This window comes from Urocampus carinirostris, chromosome 2, assembly GCF_059441175.1.
Source record: "Urocampus carinirostris isolate Australia breed hairy pipefish chromosome 2, RoL_Ucar_1.0, whole genome shotgun sequence".
NCBI classification, from domain to species: domain Eukaryota; kingdom Metazoa; phylum Chordata; class Actinopteri; order Syngnathiformes; family Syngnathidae; genus Urocampus; species Urocampus carinirostris.
The window spans coordinates 52,792,501-52,811,017 of record NC_142350.1 but is presented as its reverse complement, the minus strand read 5'-3'; the positions used below and the strand labels follow the sequence as shown (position 1 = coordinate 52,811,017).

The 18,517-nt window shown below is 39.5% G+C and overlaps 1 protein-coding gene and 3 non-coding genes across 5 annotated transcripts in view; 3 read left to right on the top strand and 1 right to left on the bottom strand.

Annotated features, from left to right (window-relative positions):
• The window catches only part of LOC148372478 (mitogen-activated protein kinase kinase kinase 5), a 29,767-nt gene extending 15,649 nt beyond the window's left edge, over positions 1–14,118 (bottom strand). For both annotated transcript variants that reach the window (XM_088328037.1, XM_088328038.1), the window contains exons 1-12: positions 13,663–14,118; positions 10,716–10,855; positions 9,916–10,103; positions 9,685–9,853; positions 6,983–7,089; positions 6,740–6,910; positions 6,554–6,666; positions 3,948–4,107; positions 3,727–3,877; positions 3,466–3,570; positions 3,183–3,232; positions 23–118 (exon numbers count right to left, since the gene is read on the bottom strand). In XM_088328037.1, coding sequence (XP_088184163.1) covers positions 23–118; positions 3,183–3,232; positions 3,466–3,570; positions 3,727–3,877; positions 3,948–4,107; positions 6,554–6,666; positions 6,740–6,910; positions 6,983–7,089; positions 9,685–9,853; positions 9,916–10,103; positions 10,716–10,855; positions 13,663–14,011 — 1,799 coding nt within the window. In that variant the 5' untranslated portion in view covers positions 14,012–14,118. The remainder of the gene's footprint in view (positions 1–22; positions 119–3,182; positions 3,233–3,465; positions 3,571–3,726; positions 3,878–3,947; positions 4,108–6,553; positions 6,667–6,739; positions 6,911–6,982; positions 7,090–9,684; positions 9,854–9,915; positions 10,104–10,715; positions 10,856–13,662) is intronic.
• Positions 14,119–17,140: 3,022 nt separating this feature from the next.
• trnaf-gaa (transfer RNA phenylalanine (anticodon GAA)) lies at positions 17,141–17,213 on the top strand. The gene has a single exon. It is a non-coding gene; the product is annotated as a tRNA-Phe (tRNA).
• A 659-nt stretch (positions 17,214–17,872) lies between these two features.
• On the top strand, positions 17,873–17,945 carry trnaf-gaa (transfer RNA phenylalanine (anticodon GAA)). The gene has a single exon. It is a non-coding gene; the product is annotated as a tRNA-Phe (tRNA).
• A 293-nt stretch (positions 17,946–18,238) lies between these two features.
• On the top strand, positions 18,239–18,311 carry trnaf-gaa (transfer RNA phenylalanine (anticodon GAA)). Its single transcript has one exon. It is a non-coding gene; the product is annotated as a tRNA-Phe (tRNA).
• The last annotated feature ends 206 nt before the right edge of the window (positions 18,312–18,517 follow it).

Genomic DNA, 18,517 nt, shown 5'->3' with positions numbered 1-18,517 from the left:
CTCTTTATGTATGTTGGCTCACCCTTTACAATGCTGCTCCGAGGGAAAGCACAATTGAAAGTCGTCCGAGTTGTAGTGCACGTACAAGAAGCAGCTTCGTTCGTCGATCTTCGAAGTGCTGGAGAGAGGAACAGGAATCTGTTTTGCTCAAAAATGAAAGTTCTACTGAATGGGTGTTTATGTTACATATTCAACCAGCAATTAATCATCCATTCATTCCTTCCCTCAGACTAAAATAGGTCATGGGTTGCAAAGAAAATGCTGTATCCTCAAATTTGTCTTAAGACTTAGAAGGGGGCAGCGTGGCAGGTGGGTGAGCATCCCCCACGGTGCGAAGGTTCAGGTTTCAAGTCTAGCTACCACGGCCTCCCTGTATGGAGTTTGCATGTTTTCCCTGTGCCTGAATGGGTTTCCACTAGGAACTCCGGTTTCGCCCCACACTCCTATAAACATGCATAGGTGTGAATGAGCGAGTGAGTTGTCCGTCTCTGTGTGCACTGCGACTGTCTAGCAACAGTTCAGGGTGTCCCCTGCCCACTGCTCGAAGATGCCTGGGATGTGCTCCAGCACACCCGCAACCCTACTGAGGATAAGCAGTGCAGATAATGGATGGATAGTTAAATGGACCAATTAACAAATGGATGTTCGATGGAAAGATGCATTAATCATGGATGAATGAAGAAACAAATGTGAAAACGAGTGAATGGATGGATGCACTGAGAGGCGAACGAACGAACAATCAAGTCAAGTCATGTTTATTTGTATAGCCTTTAATCACAAGTAGTCTCAAAGGGCTCCACAGACCAAAGACTAAAATAGACTACAGACTATTATAACAACATCCCCTGACCTAAAACCTACATGAGAGCAAGAAAAAAATCAAAACCTCAGCATGAGAACAATGAAGAAACCTTGAGAAGGGACCGCACATCAGGTAATCTCCTTTCCAGGATGACCAGAATGCAATGCATAAATGAACAAACAATTGAATGATTGGATGAGGAGTGTGAATGAGTGAGTGAGTGAGTGAGTTAAAGAATGACTGGATGCTCGATTGATGAATGAAAGAACAAACTGATGGATGCATGGATGGTTGAACGAAGGAATAAGCGAATGATCAAATGAAGGGATGGATCCATGGACAGATGAACAAACAAATAAACGGTTGGATGAACAAAAAAAGAACAAACAACCAAATAAATGATTGGATAAATGTTTGTTTAAATGATTAGTTACATGATAGGTTGAGTGAGTGAGTGAGTGAGTGAGTGAGTGAGCGAGCGAGCGAATAAATTAATGAATGAATTGATGTTCAACGGATGAATGAATGAACAAACTGATGGACGCATGGATGAACAAACAAATGAGCGAATGAGCACATGAATGGATGGATGCATGGACAGGCGAATAAATGGACAAATGGTTGGATGAATAAACAAATGAAAGATTAGATGAATGGGTGTTTGATTGAGTGAGCGTACAAATTAATTCATGAATGGATGGATATATGAGCAAATCAATTGATAGACACATGGAATGAAGAAACGAACGAATGGGTAAAAAAACAAATCAACAGAAAATGAATGAATGATGGAATTTATTAAAGGATCGGTGGGCTGTTGGCGTGATTTGAGTGAGTGGGTGAGGGACACATTTCTCCTATACGTTGATGTGTAGAATTTGTCCAGACCTACAAATACCTGGGTGTGCAGCTGGACAACAAACTGGACTGGACTGCCAACACAGAAGCTCTATGTAGGAAAGGGCAAAGCCGACTTTACTTCCTCAGAAGGCTGGCCTCCTTCAATATCTGCAAAAAGCTCCTGAAAATATTCTATGAGACAGTAGTGGCAAGCGCCCTCTTCTATGCGGCAGCGTGTTGGGGAGGCAGCGTCAAGAAGAAGGATGCCTCTCGTCTCAATAAACTGGCTAGGAAAGCGAGCTCTGTTGTGGGCAAAGAGCTGGACAGCCTAACAACAGTAGCTGAGAGACAGGCACTGAAAAAGCTGAGGTCAATCATGGACAATCCATCGCATCCGCTTCACAGCATTATCTCCGGACAGAAGAGCAGTTTCAGTGACAGACTGCTGTCACTGTCTTGTACTACGGACAGACTGAAGAGATCTTTTCTTCCTCATGCCATGAGGCTCTTTAACTCCACCCGGCAGAGTAAAGGCCCACATTAAACCACACCACCTACATTGGATATTACCGAATCTTACTGCATTATGTGTTCTGTGTAGCACTATTTAGTTACTCTATATAACATGCTAAAGTGGGCATTTGCACGTCACACTGGGTATCTGTATATTGTATTCTTTTGGCTTTATTATTGTATTGTTCTCAGCTCAGGGATGCTGCTGGAAATGTGAATTTCCCTTAGGGGATGAATAAAGTATCTATCTATCTATCTATCTATCTAATAGTAGTGCCATCATCAAAAAAGAAAATAAGAGAATTAAGGTTTTACCTTTTACTGTTTACTTATTTACACTTGACTTATTTTCCATAACTTTGTGCAAGGGAACATTTTCTCAGCTATCACGTTGACTGTTAAAGTTATAAGTGCAATATTCCAGTTCAAAAGCAAAATACCGGTTGAGTAGTTCTTATTTCAGATGAACACAGTACATTTCTTTCTATACAATATTTTTTGTGGCACGGCAACTGAGTGGTTAGCGTGTCCATGGAAGTGTTCTGAGGTCATGGGTTCAAATCCCGCTACCAGCCTTCCTGAGCAGAGTTTGCTTGTTCTCTTTATTTTTATGCGGGTTTCCTCCAAACACTCCAATTTCCTCCCACATTCCAAAATATGCATGTCAGGTTAATTGGCCAGTCCATATTGGCCCAAGGTATGTTCCTTGCAACTGGCTGGCAACCAGTTTAAGATGTCACTGCCCGCTGCCTGAATATACAGTAGCTGGAAATGGCTCCAGCACCCTGAGGATAAGCACTGCAGATGATGGATGGATGGAATATTTATAGTGTATATTTTTTGCTGGAGTGCAACCGTAATCTCGTTGTAGAAATACCATGATAATAAATGTGATTCTGATTCTAATTGTGTGGTAATACCTGTAATTATTCAAACTTGTTTTGCAACTTGACTTGCTCCTGGCTTTAAACACACACACCCATGCACTCAGAAGCAAGAGAAGCTGTCAGTACACGCAGTCGCATACCTCACTCCCCGGATTGCGGCAGCGGGGAAAATCCACTGATGTAAGCCTTTCTGTTCAGGCAAAAAAGAAAAAAATGTAAGTGACAATGGCTTTAATAGTTTTCAGGGGCAGTTTACGTACACACACTCGAGAAGAAGAAAAACAATCTTCCACCATGACACATGAAAACCACACCCATGGCTTAGAATATTCACTTGACAAGAGATGATATTATGCAGCAAAACCTTTTTAAAATTGAGCAACTACGGCAGAATGTGCACTCAAGTGTGTGTGCTTTGCATACTTTGAATTGTGTGACATGCTTCAACTGGACAGTGTGGACTTCTTCCCCCTCGCTTACTGAGACTATAGCAGGCTGGAGGACTTTACTTGGTTCTAAAATGAGAACCTGAAAAAAAAAAAAAAATCAAGAAAATTAATGTGTTCTAATTCAAAAAAAGAATTCAATAGCTTATACAGAGATCGAATCAACAATTTTGGCAATATTGCACCGTGGTCTGACCAACTGAGCTAAGCGGTTATACTAGTATGCATATTAAATTACCGGACACGCATCGGTGCAGACACGAGGTTTGCAGTATTGCAACAGCAGCTCCATCCAAAAGTCCACAGTGTCCTGTTTGGGAGATTTCACCTCAGGAGGTCTAGCAAACTGTCGGTATAGCACATATGTCTCCATCACAGACGCCACGTACCTGAAAAGAGAACCAAATTGGCAGCTCTCAGAAGTTGCATTATGTCATTAAGAATTCTTGTTGGCCTTACCAGAGAGGAGCCTTGAGCTTATAGAGTTTCTCCGAAGCCTCAATGACTTTCTTGTGCACGTTGGCAAGTATGTTAGCACCCAAGTAGAAACCCACATCCCAGTAATCCTTCATCTTCTCCAGGCTGCCCTTCCGGCCCAACAGGGAGCTTAACGTCACGCCTATGTTGTCCGACGAAACATGTATATTATGTACTAATCAAGTCGAGAATTTTGCCACAGCTTCATGAAAAGGGACCTAATCATTGGGCTGTGTATGCTAAAATATAGGTTTGAACCAAAGACCATTAGATCATCAGCCTAGTGCTCACCTAACTGAGCTATATTTGTACAGTGGACTGTATATGCTGACATCCAGGATGGAAACAGTGACCTTAAGATCATCAGTCTGACACTCTTCCAACTGAGCTATTTTATCACATGATAAGACAATTGTCCAATAAAACATGTATATTATGTCCTAATCAGGTCGAGAATATTGCCCCGCAATAATTAAAAGTGACTTAATCATTTAGATCTTCGGTCTGACACTCTCCCAACTGAGCTATTTTGGCACACATATAATCCTATTGTCTGACAAAACATGACTCTACTGTTGTGAGAAAGTCAAGATGATGACCACCTTAACAAAAATCCTTTCAATCAGTGGGCTTAGTATGCCGAAACCCGGGATCGGACCAGGGACCTCTAGAGAGCAAACCCTACTGAGCTATTAGAGGAGATTATTCTTTTATCAGACACTGACAACGAAAAAGGACATCAGACAATAAGATAATACACGTGCTAAACTAGCTCAGTTGGGAGAGCATTAGACGAAAGACCAAAAGGTCTCGGGTCCTATCCCAGGTTTCAGCAATCAAAGCATGTTGATTTAAAGGACTTTTCTAACAGTGGTCTACCTCCCAACTTGCTCACAAAATGAGAGAGTTCTTCTATTTAACACTAGACATGTGCTTGTGCTTAAATAGCTCAATTGGGAGAGCAATAGACTGATGATGCTAGGGTCCCTTATCTGATCCTGGATTTTGGAATATATAGCCCCCTAAATAAGATGACTTTTATGTACGTGGGGTAAGCATTCTCGATTTGTTCAGTGACTAAAGATAAATCTTTTATCAGACAACACAATAATACAATAGACAACAAGGTAGTACTTGTGCTGAAATAGCTCAATTGGAGAGCGTCTGAAGCGACTGAAGAACTAAAGGTCCCAGGTCCGATCCTAGGATTCAGCATAGAAAGCCCTCTGATTTAATGAATCTTTCTTACAATAGTCTACTGCCTGACTTGTTACAACAGGAGAAAAAATATTTTATCAGACTCTGAATGGACAATTCATTAAATCCTCTACACAGCATCATCTCCCAACAGAAGAGCGGCTTCAGCGACAGACTGCTGTCACAGTCTTGTTCCACGGACAGACTGAGGAGATCATTTCTTCCTCATGCCATGAGGCTTTTTAACTCCACCCGGGGGAGTAAAAGCCCACATTAAACCCCACCCCCACATTTGCATATTACCCTATTTTTATTACAGTGTGTATTTTCCGTAGCACTATTTAAATACTCTACAGCAAACGTTATATTGGGTATTTTTGTATTCTATATCTTTATTTTATTATTTTATTTTTCAACACAAGGATACTGCTGGAAGTGTGAATTTCCCTACGGGGATGAATAAAGTATCTATCTACGCACAAGCACAATCTATCTGCACATGTGCTTGTGCCAAAATAGCTCAGAAGGGAGAGTGTTACACTAAGGATTTTAGGATCCCTTGCCTGATCCTGAATTTCGGCATAAACAGCCCACTGATTAAGTGGATTTTTATAAAGGTGGAGCAAGCTTTTTCGATTTGCTCAGTGACTGAAAATAAATATTTTATCAGATAATACAATAATACATCAGACAACCAAGTAGTACAAATGCTGAACTAGCTCAGTTGGGAGAGTGCTAGAGTGAAGATCTAGAGATCACAGGTTCAATCCCAAGTTTTGACATACAAAACTGGTTTGATTGAAAGGAATTTAATTACAGTGGCTTGCTGCCTGACTTGCTCACTACAGGAGAGCATTTTTTTTTTTTATCATAAACTGATTAAGTGCTTGTGCCAAAATAACTCATTTGGGAGAGCGTTAGAAATCTGATCTTAGGGTCCCTTGTCTGATCTTGGATTTTAGCATGTAGAGCCTCCTGATTAAGTTGATTTTTATTAAGGTGGGGCAAGCATTCCCGGTTTGCTCAGTGACTGAAAAGAAATAATTTATCAGAAAACCCAATAGTACATCAGACAACAGATTTTACGGAGGTGGGTCAAGCAAATTCTCTACCTTCCCCAAGCAGACAACTGATGTATACATTTGCTGATATACATTTGCTGAAGTAGCTCAGTTGGGGGAGCGTTACACTGAAGAGTCTGATCCCAAATTTTGGCATCTGCAGTCCACCGAGTCAACAAGTTTCTACAGGTGGTGGTGGGAAGCAGGATTATTCAACATTTAAAGGCCTGGTTTAGGCATACGAAGTGGGGAGAAAAAGAATCTAAGACCTATCCCTCTTAGATTAGTTCAGGGACAAAAGAAAACACTGATATAAGCAAACTTTCTGACCCTTTTTGCGCAGCTCTATGGATGTCTCGTATTCATGTCCAGCCGCCATCAGAAGGACCACATTGTTGATACCTGAATGAAGGGTGTGTTCTGTCTCAAAGGCTTTTCCATACCTGCAAAGCAATGAAGAAGGAGTGTGATGCCATAGCCAGAAGACACATTCAAAAATAAATTGAAGGCCCACACCATTGGCAGGCCTGATCTCTACTGTGCTGGTCAGTGAATCCCGAGCTGATAAAAATATCTTTGTAGATGCGACCACACAGGCAATAAAAGTCCGATACCACCTTGCCTTCAGATTCCACGATGGGAAGGACCTCCTGCAAGGCCTTGGTACGGTCGCCCGGTTGATTCCTCCTAGTGAGATTGAATGGAAAAAAAATTGTGGCCAAAAGACAAAGTAATTGAAGCCTTTTGTGAATTGAGTACCTGTTAAGAGCAAAAATATAGTGAAACTTAATATTTTGGTGTCTTGCCACAAGACACATTGGTAGGTTTCTCAACATCTCCACTAAATTGATCATTGAATCGTAGTCCTGTGAAAAGAAAAATCAGAAGGATATCAAATGTCAGATATTTCTTGGCATGTTCTATGGTTGTTAGACACAGCTGTTGTGGGAGGTTACACAGCATTTTACTATGAGCAGTCAATTATGAGACTGCGCCCACATGTAATATTCGAGCATAGAGTCTTAAATTTAAAAAACGGATCTAAAATAATTATAATAAATAAATTATATATATATATATATATATATATATATATATACACACACCGTATTTTCCGCACTATAAGGCGCACCGTGTTATAAGGCGCACCTTTAATGAATGATATATTTTAAAACTTTTTCCATACATAAGGTGCACCGCATTATAAGGCGCTATAAGTGCGTGCTGGTTTAAGATCAGGTAATTGTGCAATTTTGTAGTTGTAATCCTGTGCAGTCCTTCGAGACATTTTTGTGATTAAAGGCCATATAAATAAATGTGACTTGACTTGGCTACAGTAGAGGATGTAGTTACATTATGCAACCATTAGATGGTGCCGCGCTAAAGGGAATGTCAACAAAACAGTCAGATAGGTCAGTCAAACTTTATTAATAGATAACAAACAAACTTTCCATAACTCCATTCACTCCCAAAATGAATAAATAGCTGTTTTATCATTTTCTCTGAGGTAAAGCATTTTCGTGACCCATCTTTAACATCTTTGAACAACAGCAAGGCATAACATTTTACTTTTCCTCCATTTCGTCAACACGCAAAAAAACGTCTGATACTGTTATGGTGAATTAAACGTTAGTGCAATCGCAATATAGTGACACTCGTAATGTGCAAAAACAATAACAAGTGCAAAACAATAACAATAAAGCAGTAACATAATAACTGTAAAATATAAAACGTAAACAGCTCATCCTCATGCTTCTTCCACTTCCGCAACATCGATTCATTAATGTTAAACTCTCTTGCTAGTGCTCTATTTCCGTGTTCTACTGCGTGACTAAGCGTGTCTCTTAATAGGAGCCATTTCAGGGTCTTTATACAAACGCACAAATAAAAGAGAATCGTTGTTTAATATTTGCCAGTATGCACAGCGCACTTCTTCTTCTACGCGAAAAATGGAGTCGGTGGCCGCTTCTCTTAGTTGCGAGACCTTGCAATTCAATATTGATCCATATATAAGGCGCACCGGGTTATAAGGCGCATAGTCAGCCTTTTAAAAAAAAAACAGATTTTATGTGCGCCTTATAGTGCGGAAAATACGGTATATATATATATATATATATATATATATATATATATATATATATACATATATATATATATATATATATATACATATATATATATATATATATATATAGATATATGAATGTGAAAAAAACTTTTACAATTGAAAAAAAAAAACTGAAATTAAATGGGAATAAAAGCTTTGAATATGTAAAAAAAATTTGGAACTGTAACATATGTAAAAAAAGTGTAAATTTAAACAAAATATTTTTTCAAATAAAGTATGTCTTCTGGTCATAGATTAAAATATTTAATCTTGAATGATCCATCTCTCACAATAATTGAGATCAGTCATGATTAATCCATATAAAGATACCTTACTTTAATATTTTTTATACACTCATGTAGATATCAAAAATGTTTTGCCAAAGTAAATCAAAATGATTATAAACCTGGAAAAACAGTTTACACACACTGTATCTCTGGGTTAAACGGCAACATATGTGTATTTAATTAATGTAAGAAGTGGAAATGGTTTTATTATTTGGGTCATGGCCTGTAATTTGGGTTAAATGGGCGGCCCTGAAGTCAGACCAGTCAAAATCTAAGCTTAAAACACACTTATATTCTATAGCATATGAATAACCTATATTTTATCTTGATAATATCTGTGTATTTGTGTACTATTTTCCCTCATGTAGGTTTTGGTTTAGGTGATGGTGCCATAATAGTCTGTGGTTTGCAATAATCTGAGGTCTTTGCAGCCCTTTGAGACCCTTTGTGATTAAGGGCTATACAAATAAACTTGACTTGAGATAAAGCATGCATCAGAGAAACAATTGCACTCATTCTGTATTCTTTAAATTATGATAAACAACCTTCATTAGGTTTTTGATATATGGAATAAAATTAAGATTAGAGTCAAACAAAACACTCAAGTTGTCATTGAGCAAGGAGCCTCTACCGAGATCCGAATTGGGACCATAGTATTATGACGCACACTGGCACTAACAACTAATTTACCTTAGTCGGTCCTAATTTCACAGCTCACCCAGACAGGATATATAGCTGAACTAAGCAAAAATAAATTGTGTAAAAAAGCTATTACCCCTATGAAATTGTATTATTAGCACCACAACTTGACCAACTGAACAAACATGGATGGACACACAGCTAACATAAAAACAATTTCCTGACCCCAGTAGAAACCAATATATCTAAATGGAGTAGAGGCTATGCAAATCCATACAGGGATCATACCCACAATTTTAGCATTACTAGCATCACACTTGACCTACTGAGTTAACCAGCCCTCTTATAGTTACAATCACAGCTCAGGTGATTATGGTCTACAAGTTGAAAAAGTTTCATTAAACATGAAATATGAGTAAACAAGCTACCTGAATGTCCCTGTAGGACAGAAGCAGGTTCATGACGATATCAGGGGTGAGCAGCTCCACGCTGTCCAAACGCTTCTGAATCCGACTCAGCTCCTCGCTTAGAGCCTGACCGCTCAAACGCTCCCTCGCCATGCGGATGTCGTGCCTCACGGACTCTCGGAAGTATTCGCTGTTGGAAAATGGTTGAGAATGTTCTCAAACCTTCTGAATCCAGGAAACATGTTGGCTTACCTGGACTGCACCTCCACGTGTTCCAGCAAATGTGTAAGTCTCTCTGTCAAAGAGGTGAGAAGCGAATCCAGCTGGAAAGAGGGTTGCATCAGCTCTTTGATACCAGTCATTACGGCTCCGTCGCAGGAGAAAACCTTGCCTTGAGTTGTCACCACGTAAGGGATGAACGTGTTGCTTCCGCACTGCTCCTGAAAAGATGAAACATGTCTTGAATATAGTTTATACGAGCAATAAGGGTGGGCGGATCGATCCAAATATCGATATTACCAATACGAAGCCAGTACTTGGATCCGATCGATACTATTGTCCGGGGATCGATACTTCATCCCTCCAACAATTTCCTCAATGTGCTGCTTCGTTTAGTGGATAGCACAGTCCTTCTCTGCCCTTGGACACTCTACGTTTATGCCTGATTGCACCTCTCCCTACCTAGCCTACTGCTGCATCTTGCCTACCAGGCGGAAAAGAGGGCCAAATCTATGTCTATGTGATAATGACAGTTTCATTATTGTCCCTAGGTGCGAGTGAGTTGGCTGTCTCTGTGTGCCCTGTAACTGGTTGGCAACCAATTCAGGGTGTCCTCTGCCCATTGCCCAAAGACAGCTGGGATGGGAAAGGAAGGGCACCCCTGTGACCCTACTGAGTCTGATGAATGGATATCAGAAAAAGGGCAATTCGGGTTATGAGCATGATTCTGGAACAAATTCAGCTCGTATGAAGAGGTGCCACTATATTTTGGGCAATTAAAATGAAATCAAACAATGCCTACCAAAAGTTTGTCTTGAGGGAAGCCGCCTTACCTTCATAGCCTGAAGGTCCGCCTCCTCCTTATAACAATACAGAACGATGTTGTTGGTCATGCTAAAACTTTCTCTCACTCCGAGGTGATAGAAGAGGGACGCCTGACAGAAAGAATCGCTCATCTCCACGATGGCCACATCTGCAGGAGAATGTCGGATGCAAAATCATTCACCGATTACGTTTCGGGTATCCATTTTTAAATAAATTTTCTTAGCATTGAGCGCTGAATTTTACACACTGTTTCCTACCAAGGTATGAAAGCCCATTCCTGCCAGTAAAAACAAAAATAAAATACACTGGGCATTTGTACACCTTTTTCATGGCCAAATTCAACCCATTTCCAGTACTTTCAAAATCAATTTTGAATTTTTTCAGTACTCTCAAAGGAAGAAATCCAGTGTTGATCAAAAGAACGTTTTTGGTTTCTTTTGGTTGACTTTGATGATTCAAATAAAGTTGGTATCTCGCTGCTAGCACATAGTTTGTTCTATTCCTATCAATGATCTACGATCTTTTTGTGTCAATGGCCTGCTGTAAACTGACATGACGTGTTTTTAGGTGTGTCATATAGTCCGGAAAATACTGTGTATTTTATTCATCAAGGTTATTTAATCCTGTACATGTGTATGACTCCTAAAGTACTCACTATCAATTATTTTGTTATTGGGGTTCGGAACGCATTAGCTAGGCATCACCATAGGTTTCTAACCACAGCCAAACAGTAATTTTACTTGTCCCCACCTCAAAATGGAATAATGTTGTATCCCTGGTGTCTACTGTCGTAATTTGTTGGTTGTTTGTGACCGTTTTAATTTTTTCATTTCGATTTCACTCCAACAATGTATTTGAGATTCAGGTCAATTTCTGTCTGCACTGTGGATGATGACTTACAAGTTACGTCATGTCAATCCAGCAGCTTAAAGTTTATGAATTTGAACATTTTCTCCTCGCTGATGCCATCTTCTGGCTTAAGTCATCAAGCTTTGAGGCACGTGCAAGTACGTGCATTCCTTTCGATGCACTTAAATAAACCCCTCTTTTTTGGTGTTTGGGATGTCGTTTGGACTGTATCAGAAATACTCCTCTTCTTAGTCTCACCATTTTAATGCTACACTGACATAAAAATGCAGGGAGGAGCATGAAATCACTACCCACCACCCAACCCCCATTCCTGAATCCTAATGTGTTGCACGTTTTGCTAAAAAATACTCAGTTGGGCATTGTTAAAACCATGGGCGAAAAGACCCCGTTTTGGTGGGTGCTCATGCACCTCCAAATTCAACCCAAGCACCCCCAAAAATTATACAATTTTCAAAAATCTAATTTCCTTAACAAAGAACAGGATAGGCTTAAATATGATGCGAAAACTTAGATTTAAAGAAATAAAAAAGTAAATAATGCAGCCTCAAAAATACTCCACTGCCTCGAAATGGTTTGGTCCATTTTATAAAGGGCACCACTATTTTAAAAAAAGAAAATATGAATTGATACTGATTTTTATATTATTAATTATGTCCTTATATGATTTTGATACTGAATTCTTATCTTCTTGGGAATTAAACAGTTTGTGTTATACAACCCAGAGGTGGTTTTCTGGTGTGAATCAGGATTTGCTTCATTGGATTCATGTATGCAGTCCTTCGTCTGACAATTTTTTGATCCGTGTCTTAGTTGTCAACACTGGCATTGCATATGGCATTGAATTTGAATCAGGAGAAGTCATTGTGTAAATATTGTGTAAATTATAACCTTTATCTTCTTTGTTCCTTTATCTTCATTGTTTTATTTTATCCTCACTGTAAAATGTGACCCTGGAGTGCCACGTCCAATTTCGTTGTCACAATATGTTCAACCCATTTTGTAACAATGACAATAAATGTATATTCTATTCTATTCTATTCTAAGTACTGGTTGCAAAACAACTTTCTGAAGAGCAAGAGGGAGTCTGGGCAGCACGGCGGCGCAGGGGCACAGTTCTGCGGTCATGAGATCAAACCTTCCTGTTTGGAGTTTGCATGTTACCCCCGTGTTTGCATTCCAAAAACATGCTTGTCAGGTTAATTGGCCAGTCTGAATTGTCTTTACGTGTGAATGAGCGAGTGAGTTGTCGGTCTCTGTGTGCCCTGCGACTGGCTGGCAACCAGTTCGGGGTGTGCCCTAAGACAGCTGGGATGGGCTCCAGCACCCCCGCAACCCTACTGAGGATAAGCGGTGCAGATAATGGATGGATGAATGGAAGAGGGAGTCTGGTGCCATTGAAGACACACTATCAGTGTGCAATCTACTGGATACTGACATGTTTCAAATTCTGAGGGCAGTTATTCAGATTTGCCTAACAATTCCAATAAGCAGCTGTAGCTGCAAAAGGTTACACCGGCTTCATACCTGGCTTCAAAGGACCACTTGGCAAAACAGACTCCAGCAAAAGGCCAACTAATTATTGACAGATTAGCAACTTTAAAAGTCAGCTAAATCCATAAAGTGTAGGGTGGAATTAAGCGTTGAATAAATGCATTCTATTCAGTCAAATACATTTCATGCTTCGTCTTCTGTATGTATAAGTTTGTGCGTACTCGGTTAGAAATAAATGAGTAAAAGCTCTGCACGACGTATTATCAGTGTTTTTGCAAACCACAAAGTCTAATATGATGTCCAAAAATGGGAAGTGACAGTCCTGAACAGTATTTAATGATCCTAAATCACTTTGTATGAAACGGGAGGTGGGGGGATAATCATCATCCAGAAACTCTGGGTTCCTAGCACCCTCAAAGATCTGAACCTAAAATCGCCCCTGGTTAACACATACTTCATAGAGAAAATATTGTAAATGTAACATTTGAGGGACACATCAGACGACGCACCCACCTTTAAACATAACTTTTTTCAACTATTTGTTGCGTGAATGCTTTGGACACAAACGCATTATGGTCATTTTTCCAGACTCACCTGCGTTATAGAAGGTATCGAGGACGTCCGTGGTCGCCATGGAGATTCTCTGGATTGGGATGCTTTGAAAGGAAGCCCACGTGTCGGTGCACGCCTGTTTTACGCACTCCAGGGCGGCTGCGGTTGCTTCGTCCTCCCCGTCGTTGGCAATGTAAGCCACCGACACGGCGCGGGTGCGACTGCGGGGAGAGACAACTCCGTTCCTGGGAGCGGCGGCGGAGGAGCTCCCGCTCCGGGCGCTGAGTTCCACGGCCAGCGGGTCCTTCCAAAGACTTCCAGCCGACGCTGACGGAGGGCAGGAGGGAGGCTCCCGCCGGAGGCTCATTCGCCTCCGCTCTGTTGTATACATTCGTCCTTTTCTTTCTCTTTTTATTTTTAATTATTTTAGTTGGAAATTCCACGGCAATTCACTCTTGTTATGACCGAAGTCCCTCAGGTGAGTGTCCGCCCACAAGTCTTGGCTTCTTCCAACCAATGAAGAAACTAGATATGGGTCGCTTCTGAACATACTGGATTTAAAGGCTGGCTCTTGGAAGTGAACGACGGGAGCCGGCTCCCTATCAATCAAGAGTTCCCTTCGAGACCATTTTTCCCTCTCGTGTAATTTGCAAATATTTTTCTCACGGATTCCATGTCGTTGACTTCATAAATTGACCTCAAATTATGTCAAGGAACTACATAAAAAATAAAAATTACAAATAATAATTAAAAAAAAACCCTGACAAAAAACAACCAAAAGGCAAACGAAAGTTGACCAGGAAACAACCAAAATTACAACAAGAAAAATAAAGAACAAAATCAAAGATTATTTGACCAGGAAACAAGAAATAACCAAAAAAAATTACCCAAAACGACCCAAAAAACCCTCTGAAAAAATCACAAACAATAAAAGACAACAAAAACTGACCAGGATAAAAAAAAACTAACAAGAAAAGACCAAAAACCTACAGAATTAAACAAAAAACTAACCAAAAAATGACCTAAAATAGCAAAACAAAAGAAAAAACCCCAGTAAACTACCAAAATAAACAAACAAAAATCAAATAAAAGTTAATCAATAAATAATCCTAATAGGACAAGAAACGACAACAAAAAATGACAAAAACATAAACCAAAAAATGCACAAAAGTGACCATATAAATAACAAAAATGGACGCAAATACATCTAAAATTGACCAGGAAACAAACGAAATATGACTATAAAAAGATAAAAAACAAACAAGATATCGTTTAAAAACGAACATAAAAACAAACAAAATAAAAATGCAAAAAGAACGACCGAATAAGGAACAAAAAAATTGACCTAAATGAAACAAAAATTATCAAAAAAAGGAACAAATATTGACCAAGAATCGACCCAAAAAATCCAACAATAATTGTTAAAAAAACAAACTTGTTGAAAAATTAGTTTTGGTTGTGTTTTTCTCTCTTCTTTCATTTTTTCTTTTTTTGATTTCTATTGTTTCCTTTTTCATTTTTGTCTTTTTTCCATTTCTCCCTCTTATTTCGTGCATAATCTTAAATCACAATTTGTAATTATATGGATTAAAGCAACTACAAAATCTGAAGTGCCGTTTAGGAACCGAAAGAGTCGGATCTTTTTAATGAGCTAAGCAGAAAAAGCCGGTTCCCGTCAAAGAACCGTAATTTCATGACTGCAACAGAGAAACATTCCCAAAACTCCACCCACGTTGGTGACGTCACATATCCTGAAATCGGATGCCATTGCTCTTTAATGTTTCTTCTCCCGCTCTGAGAATTGCACTCGCTTTAACTTCCGCTATAAATGTTGATTGTTATACACTAGGGTGGAATGATTGTGAAACAAGAGCCTCCTTTGTGTGAAAATTACGACATATTTTGTTTTAGGCAGTTTTTTGGTTAAAACCCTCTCACCATCACAAATATGGAAATCAGGAGTGACTTCATTCAATTCATATCACGAATAACCAATTAATTTAAACAATATTTTGAAATATAAATAATTTACCTCAGGTAATGACATAATATGGTTATCAATTTTTGGAGTAAGCATGGGTTAACTTCGAGAATTAACCTTTCATTGGCAAAATCCGTAAAGTGTAAACATTTAATTCCTTCAACAATTAGTATGCAATTAAAGACTACAAAAGAGTGTGATAAAATAACGAAACATTTTACAGACACAAGCATTCGTTGTGCAAATAAGAGGACTGTATACTGTAAACATTATGACTAATTACTATTATCCTTGTGACTGCTTTGCCTTGGCTTAGCAACTCAAAATTTCAACAGGGCCTAATTGGTCTGAATTGAATCAATTAGGAAAGCGTTGGACTGAATATCTAATGGGGCCTAGTTCGATCCCGGATTTCGACATGGTTGAATCTACATTTTCAAAAGATTATTTTTAAGATCAGTAGGAGGACTCTTCACCAAAGTCCAAGGACAGAAAACATGTCTTATTACACACTTTAAAAGAGCCAATGTAAAATAGATCAGTTCAGAGAGTGTGACTCCGTGGATCCATAGGTCCCTGGGTCAAATAAAGGTTTCAGCACAGGAAGCGACGATCTTGAAAGATTTTGGTTAAAATGAGTAGCAGAATTGGCTTTCCCCTTAGATACAAGGACTGAATGCATTTCTCTATCGCAGATCACTTTGACAAGAGTGCCAAAATGGCTCTGTTGGGAGAGCATTTGACTGAATATCTAAAGGTTCTCAGTTCAACCCTGGGCTTCGGCATGGATGACTGAGCATTTTAGGAGGTTTTTCTTAAAATGAGAAGAGGATTCTTCTCCAAAGTCCATGGACTGAAACAATATACTGAAGATCTAAAGGTCCCTGGTTCAATCCCGGGTTTCGGCATGGATGAAACAGCCATTTAAAGGGTTTCTTTTTAAGATGAGAAAAGGATTCTTCTCCAGAGTCAAAGGACTGAAACAACTGTCTTGTCACACACTTTAAAAGAGCCACTGCAAAATAGATCAGTTCTAAGAGTGTGACTCTCTGGATTCAAAGGTTCCTACGTCAAATCAAGGTTTTAGCAAGGGAAACCCACCATCTTGACACATATTGGTTAAGATGAATAACAGAATTGGCTTTCCTTTTAGATACAAGGACTGAATACATTTCTCTCGCACGTACCTGACTGAAACAATATACTGAAGATCTAAAGGTCCCTGGTTCAATCCCGGGTTTCGGCATGGATGAAACAGCCATTTAAAGAGTTCGTTTTTAAGATGAGAAGAGGATTCTTCTCCAAAGTCCAAGGACTGAAAAAATGTCTTATCACATACTTTAAAAGAGCCAATGCAAAATAGATCAGTTCAAAGACTGTGACTCCGTGGATCCACAGATCCCTGGTTCAAATCAAGGTTTCAGGACGAGGAACCCACCATCTTGACAGATATTGGTTAAGATGAATAACAGAATTAGCTTTCCTTTTAGATACAAGGACTGAATCAATTTCTCTAGCACGTACCTCCTTGAAAAGAAAGCTGAAATAGCTCAGTTGGGAGAGCGTTAGACTGAAGATCTAGAGGTCCCTGGTTCAATCCCGGGTTTCGGTATGGAGGAAACAGCCATTTAAAGGGTGTCTTTTTAAGATGAGAAGAGGATTCTTCTCCAAAGTCCAAGGACTGAAACAACTGTCTTGTCACACACTTTAAAAGAGCCACTGCAAAATAGATCAGTTCTAAGAGTGTGACTCTCTGGATTCAAAGGTTGCTAGGTCAAATCAAGTTTTTAGCAAGGGAAACACACCATCTTGACAAATATTGGTTAAGATGAATAACAGAATTGGCTTTCCTTTTAGATACAGGGACTGAATACATTTGTCTAGCACGTACCTCCTTGAAAAGAGAGCCGAAATAGTCAGTTGGGAGAGCGTTGGACTGAAGATCTAAAGGTCCCTGGTTCAATCCCGGGTTTCGGCATGGATGAAACAGCCATTTAAGGAGTTCTTTTTTAAGATGAGAAGAGGATTCTTCTCCAAAGTCCAAGGACTGAAAAAATGTCTTATCACATACTTTAAAAGAGCAAATGCAAAATAGATCAGTTCTAAGAGTGTGACTCCGTGGATCCACAGGTCCCTGGTTCAAATCAAGGTTTCAGGACGAGGAACCCACCATCTTGACAGATATTGGTTAAGATGAATAACAGAATTGGCTTTCCTTTTAGATACAAGGACTGAATCAAATTTTCTAGCACGTACCTCCTTGGTAAGAGAGCCGAAATAGCTCAGTTGGGAGAGCGTTGGACTGAAGATCTAAAGGTCCCTGGTTCAGTCCCGGGTTTCGGCATGGATGAAACAGCCATTTAAGGAGTTCTTTTTTAAGATGAGAAGAGGATTCTTCTCCAAAGTCCAAGGACTGAAAAAATGTCTTATCACATACTTTAAAAGAGCCAATGCAAAATAGATCAGTTCTAAGACTGTGACTCCGTGGATCCACAGATCCCTGGTTCAAATCAAGGTTTCAGGACGAGGAACCCACCATCTTGACAGATATTGGTTAAGATGAATAACAGAATTGGCTTTCCTTTTAGATACAAGGACTGAATCAAATTTTCTAGCACGTACCTCCTTGATAAGAGAGCCGAAATAGCTCAGTTGGGAGAGCGTTAGACTGAAGATCTAAAGGTCCCTGGTTCAATCCCGTGTTTCGGCATGGATGAAAAAGCCATTTAAAGAGTTCGTTTTTAAGATGAGAAGAGGACTGAAACAATGTCTTATCACATACTTTAAAAGAGCAAATGCAAAATAGATCAGTTCTAAGAGTGTGACTCTCTCGATTCAAAGGTTGCTACGTCAAATCAAGGTTTTAGCAAGGGAAACACACCATCTTGACAGATATTGGTTAAGATGAATAACAGA